The sequence below is a fragment of the Vanessa cardui genome, chromosome 19 (genome assembly GCF_905220365.1).
Source record: "Vanessa cardui chromosome 19, ilVanCard2.1, whole genome shotgun sequence".
Taxonomy (NCBI): domain Eukaryota; kingdom Metazoa; phylum Arthropoda; class Insecta; order Lepidoptera; family Nymphalidae; genus Vanessa; species Vanessa cardui.
Window position 1 is genome coordinate 12,586,412 of NC_061141.1, and position 12,887 is coordinate 12,599,298.

Sequence of the window (12,887 nt, forward strand, 5' to 3'; positions counted from 1 at the left end):
ATTTAATATTACGTAATTTAATTAAAATGCTCAAATTATATGTGAACATTATAATTTAAGCAAGTTAATTAAAATAGAGATCTTTATTAAATTATAACTTCCGCGAACATTTTCTATTAATTGATAAATATGTAAGTAAGCTTATTGTACGTATTATTTCATTTAATTGTGAATAATAAACGGAATCGTGACGAAGATCAAATGAAAATAATAACTAACGAATCAATACTAATGTGATTAATAATGGTTGTTTTCATAAATTTACATACATACCTCATGCTAATGCATGTTCCAAAACTGTTGACTTAATAAATACACATATATATATTCCATAATAATAAAAATTGTAATTCTCAAACTAAGTCTAATTGCAGATACTAATGCACGAGCCTCGTGTCCTTTTATGGTCAACCGGCTACTGGGTAAAACCAAAAATGCAGCAAATTCAAAATCTTTTCATGTTACACATGAAATTTTACAATACTTGAACAAATTAGATATAATTCAAGTAGCTGGCTGTTATAATAATATTTATGTTCCATCAAAAATGACCTTGAATTGGAAACACATTAGCAAAGCTTCTTTAGAAGCTGGATCGATGAGTTCCGCATGAATAGAACGCGCGTCAGGAGATAAATTGCTACGAAGCTTGCCTTTCTCTGCTGTCACGGCATTAAACGTGAACTATTTTTGCAATGCATTATGAGCGATAAAAAAATGGATTATTGACAATCCAAGCGTTAGTCACGATCACAAGTAACAGCAAGATAGAGATGAAGTGCCGATATCAATTTTTTTATTTTTCTCTTTTATAAATTCAGTACGATATAATCGAAAGTTATCGGTTAAATGACAAAAATAATTCAATTGTCATCTGAAACATTGTTTTGGTTTTTTGACCCCATTTACGTGACACTAAAGCTATTTAAACTAAAGGAACTCAAAATGTCTTGTGTCGAGAATATTCTAAGGTAGTTTCAAATTTGTCCTCCCTCTGCCTGGAATGTTTTATTCATAATCTAAGCAGAAGCGTCTAAAACTCCGATTTACTGAAGTTCATTAAAATCCAGCCGCAGTGAATTTCAATAAGGTCACTGTTACCTCGCACCTCGTCGGCGTCCGTGTTTATCACGCCGGTCGCCTTCGGTATAACGATAATCCAATCTATATCTTTTAACATTTATTTGTTTAGTGTTTGCTAAGCAAAATATTAATTAGATTTGTAGTATATTGAATTCATCGAAAACCATTTTCATGAAGCATAAATAAAAATCAAATGAAATAAAAACTTTTGAAAATTAGACGAAATTTACACATTCATCAACTTCAACCTATACAACCTGTACACATACTGTCAAGCTTGGGTCTTAGAAAATATTGGGAGCAATCTTACCAATAATTAACAGTATTTAACTACATTTTTTCAGTTATTTTAGTTCTAAAGTTAATCATAATTTTCCTAAGTGTAACGATATTGTACGAGTTGTATTTAGCAAACAGGTTTTTCAACAGGGTGACAACAGCGGGACTTAATGTTTCAAAAGTATTTAATTAATCAACGAGAAATGAAAAATATTATAGAGACAACTTTGTTTTAATTAAATTTTATAATGTAATTATAACAAACAATTATCAAACTTCCAAATAAGATATTATTCATAAACAAAAATAAAACAATAGCAGTTATTAACTCACAGTTTGCTAAAAAAACGTCAGGCTGTAAGCGAAATGTATTTCGAAATAGAGAAACTTTTCAGCCGCCGGATCCCGCAACGCATAATCTCCATTGTGGTGCACACTCGAGTTTGTTATTGTTAAGAGTACAGCGGGAGCGCGCGGCATTACCCGATTGTGTTATATAAAAGTAACGACTACAATGCTGCTTGAAACATGTTTAATCTTACTTTGTTTGTCGAGCGGGAAACGGTAATGCAGCGTGGAGGTGGATTATATACAGATTAATACAATTGTGTAAACGGGTAAACTCCCTTTTGCCATCTAAAGGAAATGGTAAGGCATATATATGTAGGTATATATATAAGGAAAAATGAATGTCTGTAAATTTATATTCAGAGTTACAAATTAATTCATTTGATTGTGATCAATAATATATTTCATAATATTCTTCTGCGTATGCCAATGAAAATCCTAGACCAAAATAAACACGTAAATTTGTGTGTTTGTCCTTCAACACCAACGTTTACCGAATCAAAAAAATATCGTCGTGTAGGTAGTTAATTATAAATCGGAAAACAAAATAAAAAACGAACATAAAACTGAAAAAGATAATATTAATTTACCGAAGAAGCATGATTAACATTGCCGTGTCCCCGGCCCCTCTCTGCACTCTGTGATTAAATATGTACCAGGAGAATCTTTTAGTGGCTGGATCCATGAAACATTCAGGCAGCGACGGAGAAAAATAAAAGCTGACCCGAAGTGCTCGCCTCGCCTACAATTGTCTCGGTTGTGTAATAAAAGCTTCCTCGAGGTCATTGTTATTAAAGTAACAAATATATTTATGTGTAATAATATGTTTGTTTCATATTAACATCACTTATAAGTTTTATGCGTTGCATCCTGTATGACCTACGATAGATTATCGACATAAGACATAACATCGACATAAAGTATACAGCTTTCAATAATATATTTAAATTAGTTAGTAATTTTGAGATGTTTTGAATACAGTATAATTTCATTTTAACAATTTTCAACTTTTATTTGTAAATGTACAAAATGGAAACGATACAACATTAATGTTTACAAAGCACATCGCGAAATAAATAAAGAAGAATTTCATCATTTCAGTTAATAAAGAGAGTTTGATTTTCCCAGAAAGCTGTAAGTGGCTGTTAATTATGTACCAACTTTCAGACGTTCAGCGAAATTAAAAAAAATCTCAATTATATCGTGTTCTTGTTTACGAGTTCATTCAAAGAATTTCCTCGGCTGAAATATTTTAAAAGGTGGCCAGAGCTGGGCTTTTACTTAACACATAATTTAATTATGGTGATTTGCTGAGGGTCGCGTTACACGGTCGCTTGCGTCGGTGCTCTAAAGTTCTAATGTCCGGTACTTTACTGGAGCCACTTTCAAGCCTCGTTTACACTACTAGACTAATTGCTACATTATACTACTAATAAATAAGTAATAACGTTTTCTGTGTGTATTCATAAATAAATTAAAAAATTAAACAATTAAAAAGTCAATACGAGCCATTATTTTTAAATTATATATTGAAATTTACTTTATTTTTAATAAAGAGTAACTTGAGTCAGTTGAGAAGACAATAATATCGTTTCGATATATCAAAACGTTAGCTGTATGTGACTGACGAGCAACAGTTCTACGATCGATTAAATGTTAGCCTCGATGACACGTCTGATTATTTAGATCTCATTGGACAGGCTGTGAACGGACTTCAATTTCCAGGAAGCTCAATTATTCGTTATTACAATTAGTTTTGCTCCTAATCCTTCTTCATTTAAAATAAGTCGTTAATATGATCACAAGCAATTTATACTTCTCGCTCTCGACCTCTCGACTGCCTCGTCATTTTCACTTCACTTCTTCATTTAAACAACTCGGGAGCTACATAGTGCATCAGTGAATTTCAAAAACAACTACACTATAAATCCTTATTGGTATTAAATTCTTCAGAGCAAATATTAAACTAGAGCTTGTATTCGGAATCAACGTGAAAGTACTTATGATGTGATCACGATTCGGTTCAATATGCCTTTTCTGGTGATTTACATTATATAGTATATGAATTAATGTATAGTTTGATTTGTTCAACATTTTCTGTTAATTAATTAAATAAAAAGATATGATATCCACATATCTGCCATGAAAGAGTTAATTAGCGTTGTTGTTTGGTCGCTCACGTGTAAGAAGGACAGTGACATTGCACAATAAAAGCGCTTGTAAGGTTGAGCAATGTTGTGTGCGGTGTACCATCCTGTCCACTTTTATTTTTAACCCCCGACACAAAAACGACGGGGTGTTATAAGATTGACGTGTCTGTGTAAATGTGTATGTGTCTGTCTGTGGCATCGTAGCTCCCAAACGAATGATTTTTTGTTTGAAAGGTATATCAGTCTAGAGTGTTCTTAGCTATGTTTGGTGGAAATCGGTTCAGGTCTTCCAGGTCATCAGGTCGTTTGTTAGGTGTGACAGGAATGTTACACGCTCAGTTTGCTTGCAAACATATTTGAGATGTGATATTTGAAACACTAATGTCTTCTGGAACCACTGAGCTGGTCTGCTGTTAGGGCTCGAAGGTAGGAGACGTAACCCTGCTCTACCTTTTAGTGAACCCATCGAATTTGGGCTCATTGAATTTGTCTTGTTTAGTCAGGGGTGTTTCTTTAATTTTTAATCTATAATTATAAATATTCATAACTTCTATTCTGAGCTGTGTACTCTGTTTTAGTACCAGGATGATAATTAATATTCCCATGTGAATATAGCTTTGCCTACTGGATGATTAGATCACGATCGACGAATTAAAATATCAATAGACTTTTTTTTAGTCGATGTTTTTACCACAGTGACGATGGACTTACGTCGGAGCCATCGACGAAGTCACGTAAGCGAAACGCCTCATGCCAGCTGATCTATCTGTTTCATAATATGATGTTTTTCTTTGGGTTGCTGTATCATAAGTTACCATGCTATTGGTTTGCAAACATCAGCGATTTGCTTCCTGTAGATTTGCATGATATAAGCTTAAAATAATGAGTAATTAAACATGAGTTTACATATATGGTCTATTATTATAATACAAAGTATTTATAAATAATTGCCTACTAATTTTACCTCTTTTACTAATTTCTCATGGATAGACAATTAAAATGGGCGCGTAGACACTCATCTATCAAGTTAAAAAAACTAGCATCGAGTAAATCCTTTAATCGATACAAGCGCGTTCGCGTCGAGCGTAAAGCAAATGAAATGAGATCCGAGACGCGAATGAACCAACTTCGAGCTCACTCAGTCCCGTTTAAATTGAACTTAATTACTTTCAATTGAATGTTTAGTTCGCGGACCGCTTTTGAATCCTATCAGCGCGTTGTAACGAATTTGGCCTTAAGCCCGCTTCCTGTAAACACCCACCATTGAACATTTAAGCAGTTAAAATCCCACTTAACATTATCTATCAGAATTTAAGCCAGGGATATTTGAGAAAAATAACAGCAACCTAATATAGTTAGAATTTAAATGTAAATCGTGACTTGAAAGATATTGTATATGGAATATAAATTCGATAGTCAGTAATATGAGTTTTTACAGCTCATAATGCGGCGCCAAACACCATGTGTCGGAGATATTAATCATACTTCCTGTCGCTAAAATCATTCGCCGGTTTTGACTGAAACGAAATAATATGAATATATAAAAAGTCAAAGTCTGGTCATTTATAGAATATTTTTATCGCAATGGGCAATAGCTTGTTGCAATGTTTATATAGATGATATAATCTAGTTTCGATAGTCGCAATATAATTGGAGAAGATCAAAAGAATTGGCTTTTCAACATATGTATATCCGTTCCTCTGGAAATATTACATTTGTTACAAATCCTTTTGTGGCTTAACGAAAAAGTATCAAACAAATTGTTCGAGCGACGAGGTTCGCTCTATACTAAGTATAAATAGATACAATCGAAGTAACTGATATCTTATTTTTAATCGAATTAAATTAAAATTATTTTCAAAAATAAATTATGTAGTACTATAATCGGTTTAGTTTAAATTGCTTTTTAAATCTTAGCTACACAGATAAAGTTATAACTTATGGAAGACAGCTTTAATAACTCTTCAGTTTCGCTTATTATTGAAGTTTATTTCTTCGTAAATGTTGCTTAAAGAATAAATAGAGACCATGATCATTTCAAAATGTATCTTACCGAAAATGCTTTGAGGAACACGAGGCACTGTATAATGCCCTCCATCGTGTCGCCGGTGAGGCAGAATGTGCCTGTTAAATGTCTACCCTTCTTGTCGCCTAAGTGAGGAGCTGCGGCCAGACTTGCGTGCACGAGCGCGCCACGCGGCCTCGCATCCCTGGTCGCGCCGAGCACGCCCGGCAACGGCGCGCCCTCCATCAGCCGAGCGAGAGGGTCCATCCCCCGACACTATATCGCACTCATCACGCACTGACACGTAGGTTCACGCAACGAGCCTGTTAGGAATCACTTTCACTCGGCACTTTAACAACGACTCAACACATCGTAATGTTTGTTTTGCTGTATTGGCAGTATACGCAAGCGTAATTGAGAAAGAGAGACAAATCTAATTTACCTAACTTCTTCAATTGAACGCTAACAAACCTCGTAAGTTGGTGTTAATATCTGAATTGTTTTTAAAATACAACCTCGCAACTATGGTGTATACCTAGTGAACAACTCTTACTTTAATTTAGAACCTACACTAAACAAAGCCCTGTAAAACTTCGTAGTATAATCTCTAGTCAATAATATTTGGCACTGAGTAATATAACTGAGTATTGTTCACAAGTTAAGGGCGATCGCCGATGTCAACGCGGGACGATACAGAGATGACGGAAGGTGTAACCGTGCGTTTATTTTGACAAAGAGCCTTGCATTCTTCACATGCGCATTTTGCCTCGTCCTGGTTCCAGCATCCACTGTTCAGAAATAGGGTCACCAGCGTATAAATCAGCACCGCCATGCCGACTATCAAATATATTTCCATAGTGCACACCCAATGTTGGCCGTCGATGCTTCATGTGTCATATTACTTATTTGGCACTCATCGTTTTGTTTAATTCAGCTGTGAATAACGTGTATTAGTATTCTTAGCAATTATTGTTTAGCAACGCATAATGGATATTTACTACCACAGAGTTATCTAGGGACTGTCAAATTGCTTTGGCAAATTGCAAACTATGGACTAATGACTATTAAAACTTATTGCTTAAATGGTCCCAATTTTTTAAATATACATATATTTGGGAAGGTTCGCTTCGTTTGACGTATTTATTTAAAAAGTTAATTATTTCGACTTAAAGTCAAATCTAATCTGGCTTGGCTATTTAGCACTGAAAAATACGTATTGACTAAACTTATTTTTAGAAGTCTGTCTCTCTCTGGGGATATATGTTTTTATGTTAATAATTACGTAAAAATAGAAATGTAATATAAGTTTATTCAACTTATAATATCATAAAGAAATAATATCCGCATACCAAGAAATACTATTTTATTTACATTTTATACAAATCCTATCAAAGCAATGAATCAGTTTTAGCTTATTACCCTAAAAACTATTAGATAACAGGTATCATATCAACCATTTTAATGTGACATGGATCGGTGCATAAACTAAGACGTAAAATTTGTCCGCGTTGATTTTGAATCTTTTACCCACTCAATCGCGGCATTCTGTCACCTAATTAACTGCGATCAGATTTGTGGGGATTGCCTTCGTCCAATAAAATAAGAAATGTCAGATTTTTTCAATATAATATTAATTTATATAAATGGACATATTAGAGACAATTAATGGTTGACGTATTTATTGATTGAAACATTTGACGTGCGTCACTATCATATTATAAACAACGAAATTTGAATACGGAACATGAAATATGACGCAATAATGCATACTAATTTACAAAGAGTTGTCGGCTGTGACAATCAACAGGCCAAAATTTTTGTTCAAAAGTCTCTTGTGTGTCCGTATAATGTTACAATGGCATAAAAGTATAAATCATATAAGAATAATCGTAAGATTATCTGAATAAAACTGTCAGTGCGGGACTACTCCCGAACCGCCTGAACTCACGACCTAACATAAATACCATATATTGACGTAAATTTTGCATACAAAAACCCCTCATGCTGTAAGATTTATGTAACCAAATAAATCGGGAGCTCGTCACCGCCACGCATCCGTATTTAGGGTGCAGTTATTGCTGGATTCGTGTGATAATACTTTATGCATCCGTTGTGCAATCGAGTAATGGATTTTATACAAAATTTCCCTGGATTTTCATGATAATTAAGCGTTCGATGCAACAAAAGAATGTAGTAGCTTCGAGTAGTATGATTTACACATTAATTAGTATGACACCGCGTACGAATATTATAACCGAAAATTAATCGAATTACAAGACCAAATTTAAATACTAATTTGCATTTATTTATCATTAATTAGTTTTGATGACAATTAATAGATTTCTCCAGTCAAACATGGTGCATTACAATTGAATTAACATGATGATCTTTAATTTCTTTTAAATAATGAGAACAGAGACGACTTCATTCGACTGCCTTTTTGTCCCGGATCGCGAGACGTCTTAATAAACCCGGATTCGCTACTTCATCCAGTGGTCCGGCCGAATTAAATTATTCACGCCGAACCCATACCTGGGTATTTAAGTATACTCTTGTAATTAGGATGTTTCGAAGAGTTTAAGATACTTTATATCAAGTAATTCAAACAAACATTTCCTGAATCGTCTAGTTTTGGCAAACAAATCACCGAATAAATGTGATAATTGGCTTTTATTGATATGTGTAAAATTAGGCGAGTACAAAGGCCAGCGTGAATCAGTCGACATTAAGCCTCCACAGCAAGACGCAGCGCAAACATTGGCGTCTGATTGCCCTCATTGTCCCGCCGCCTGCGATCCGGCCGCGACCCAATCACTCCGCATTCACTCCCGCACTACTAAACCCGCCATTGTACGACAAATCAAATTATCGACAGCCGCCCCAAATAACTCATTCCAATGCCTTTCATTATAGCCTCAATTGCTGATAACTTCTCGCTAAAATTGTTTTGTAAACAGATAATTACAAATGGAAATTGTTTATCTTACTTAATAATAAATGAAAACATTGTACTCGGATCGAATTCCTTTTTTGTTTTGAATGATCATAAAAATAAAATATATTGCCCGCGAATAAACCAACTTTTTAAAATTGCATTTACAATTCGATTTATCGACAATATAAATTATTAATTTTGTTGTTGTAAGTTTTAAGCAATAGATCAATGTTCAATATCTGCTTTATTCAAGTCCCAAAGGCCTCTGAATCGTCATGTTACTGGATTAAATGAAATACAAACAACACGCTTCGAGGACATTAAGAACGAGTATGCGACGAAGATTTAAAAATTCAAGTAGACTGTAGTAGAAGGTAACGCAATACAAACAAAGACGTCAAGTCAAGACGAATAAAAAAGTAGCACTAAATAAAGTCCGAACAGAAATGCGAAACGAGGAGAATCTTACTATTGTACGTATTTGACCTTTCAGCGGAATTAATCACGGCTACCCTTTTGGCATCGTGTATCCATACGCATCCCTACATGTACCTACCCTTATTAAATTATTTGTGTATATGATTAAATTTCTTTACCTTTACTGCGTAAATATGAAACTGCTCGAAAACTTATTCGGAAATTCATCACTTAATTTAGTGAGATTTGCCTTTTCCATTCTATGTTGAACCTAACTAGTTGCAGAAATATTATTTAATAGGTACACGATGTATTGGAAACACAAATAGTATTACCATTTTTGGTTAGTTACATTGCCCATACCCTCGTTTTACGTCGGAATTGATATAAACTTTCATAACCTATTTAACCACCGTAACTACCTCCTCGAAACATAAACATATACCTAAACATCGAGTTCCATAATTCTTACATTAGAAATGACGAAATTCCTTACAAATTTTCATCCTTTATATTACCCCTTGCTCACATACGTTCCATGAGAAATTCCCGTCATTCAATTTCATCCAGTTATTTCAGCGGTTTCAGCGGCGCGTATATGCGTACAGTAAAGATATTTGTAACTTTATATATGTATTGTATAAGTAACAAAGTTTTACAATGCTTCAATTCACTCGCAAAAATTATTATTAAAGAACATTGTGACAGTACAGCAGCCGAGGACTTGACGCCATAAACTTTTTCAATATAGATCCAAGAATACTCAAACAAACTAACGAAAAGTACTTAACAAATGCTTTACTTAATATTATTATGATGTTACATAATAAAAAGTTTTAAAGATCTTTTGATCAAATTTTTAACATGCAAAGTAACAATTTCTTATTTAAATTAAATTCTACATAAAGATAAGAGTGTTGTATTACTCTATTATAAACGTGTTTATAAAGACAGACACACAAAGAAAGAATTTAAAGTAAAATAAAAATCCTATTTTTACGTAACAAAAAATGAACTAAATAGTTTTATGTAACTAGTTGTTATAGCAATTAGCGTTAGGGGTTGTAATTTAGAACTACAGATGTATATATAAATATTTAGTCAAGATTCGTATTATCTTATAATGTAATACAAATAAAACTGATACCAAACCACAGAATAGATTTTGCTGGCAACGAGCATAACACAACAATCAAATGAACAAATAATTAGCCGTCACCCGCCCCTCCCTCCGATGCGTACTTAATATACGGTGTTGTGTCTCTATCTCGGAATATGGATGTGCCTCGTATCACGAGACAAATGAAGGCTCGTACTCGTGGGCGTCCTTTCTTTCACACAATCAGTCATCGCGTTACGTGATCTAACTATTATGCTATACAAACAAACGCCTTCTTGTTCCTTCAGAGAGGTATTCACGAGGGATTAAATGAAGGTACTTTGCCTTTTAATTTAAACGTTTCATTTCAATTTGCTAACGCTGATCTTATTTCAAATTATCTTAATATTTACCAAGAGAATAAACAAAGTAAACTACCATTTGATCGAATTATCTTTAAGTTTTGCCATATTTTTAACCATAAAAATGCTCCTGCTGTTTTATCTGCGAAAGATATATGGCGTAGCGAACTTTTCCTCAGTTCTTTTAATTAACTAAAAGATTCAATAGTACGGTAATCCTTTATTTTAAGTCTTAGTTTGTTGTTTGAAATAAGTCATAACCTACTTCGCTTCATTCTATTTGGACATGAGAAATGCATTAATGAAACATTCCAAATTAACACATAATTAGGAAACTATGAAAAACAATATATGTACATTTATAATAAAAAAAAATCAGCTTCATCAAATTCATACGGAATTACGACTACCTAATAAACTACGACTTACGACTACCTAATAAACTACGACTTAAGACTACCTAAAAAAATCATACACACAGCTTAAGAAACAAACACAAAATAAAACTTTATAATCCTAGAACGAAATATGGTAACAGAAGCATTCTGTTTAACGGGGTAAAATTATATAATAGTTTGCCGAATAGTACAAGAGTTTACAAAGTAACTAAAAATATTTATTAGCGAAAATATATATGAATAAAATTAGTAAACATTATTTCTTCATTTAAAACACAATTTAATGTTACTAAAATTTTAACCATTTACTACATGATGTTTTTATTGTTTTTATTTATCTTTCTTGGGTCAATGTGGATATGTACTGCCGCAAATTATACCACAAAAAACAAACTTTGTATATAAGATATATGTATTGCTCATTGTAACTGTAAGGTTCTTTATGAGTAATAAAGTTCTTTAACCTGAACTAAATAAAATAATGAGCAATTAATATTACAATAAATACAACAAAAAACTGCTACGAATATGGAACATCGTATGAATTGCATGCATTCAAAACTTGCTTATATATTTCTCATCGTTAGAAAGCTATAGGTCGATGCAGAAGCTGTAAAATTCATCACAAAGCGATGCTTGGTCGGACGACTATTCCTTTCCTATTCCGAACAGTTCAGAAGCAGGATAAATGAACATCTCGAAATTTATGTCAACGCAACTGTATATAATAAGAACAATATATAAATAAATAAAGACAAATGTCAGATTTATTTTAAAACAAAAATTTAGTTATTCAAGATTCAATTTTTCATCCTTCAAATTTGACCATCAACCAAAAAAATGTTATTTTAGGCAACGAGATAGAAATTAAAAAAAAGTCAACTTGTTTTCGGCAGTCAGTCTCCAATGACCTAAATTATTAATCACTTAATGGGTTTCAACCCGATGGATTTCTACTGAAATAAATGTCGAATCGGTAGTTTATTTTGGTTGTTCATTGGCGAGTGGTATCGGATGGCGGGAGTCGGGGGCAGCGGGTCGCGGGTAACGGGTAAAAACAAACGCAAGGCTCAGCCACGCTGCGGCTCCACGACCCACGGGTATTGATCACGGCAATCCATTCTCAACTTCCGGCCATCCCTCAATTAATCCTCTCCGACATCATTTTTAATGGTTCCATTTCGATATTACTTTGCGCCTTAGTTACCTGATTCATTTTATGTGCGTGTTTTTGTTTTACGCTTATTTATTTTATGTCGGAGCTTAGTTTATCGTTCTGACATATTCTACTCGTACATTCTATAAAATTAAAATCAAGATTATTTTTAACATAGTTCAATATTTAATAAGAATGTTTAATAACGATACTGTATTTGTTATCTAATCAAACATAATATTGTTTAAGTTTGATATCAAAATCTTAATGAAACGACGATGTCATCGCTGAGTCGACCGTGAAATTTATGAGTATTTACATATGATTAAAACATCTAAATCATACAAAGCTATAATTTATAAATCAAAAACATTCAAACCATACAAATTAAAATGATGCAAATAATGAACAAATCTAATCTTTGAATCCTATCTGTTTTCAATTACGAATTCCCTTTTGTGTCTCTCGCGAATTGAACTTGCAAATGTTTATGTATAAACGTACCTATAAGAAATACAAGTTCACAGCGGTTTCGTCAAGTTTGAGAAATATTTTTTAAACATCCTAATTTTTTTCATCCTTCGGAGAAATCAAATCCACGTCGAGGAGGAAGCCCATCGTTCTATAATCTCGAAGGGACGAACGCCCGAAGGAC

The 12,887-nt window shown here is 33.5% G+C and overlaps 1 protein-coding gene across 8 annotated transcripts in view; it reads right to left on the reverse strand.

Annotated features, from left to right (window-relative positions):
* LOC124537775 (neurobeachin-like) overlaps nt 1-12,887 on the reverse strand; it is a 410,519-nt gene that overhangs the window by 318,667 nt on the left and 78,965 nt on the right. For 2 of the 8 annotated variants that reach the window (XM_047114672.1, XM_047114668.1), the window contains exon 1: nt 5,914-6,296. The exons of 1 other annotated variant lie outside the window; for it this stretch is intronic. In XM_047114672.1, the coding sequence (XP_046970628.1) occupies nt 5,914-6,132 (219 nt within the window). In that variant the 5' untranslated portion in view covers nt 6,133-6,296. Of the gene's footprint in view, nt 1-5,913; nt 6,299-12,887 lie in introns of those variants that run through there. 5 more of the 8 variants (XM_047114676.1, XM_047114675.1, XM_047114669.1 and 2 more) reach the window with 4 other exon arrangements.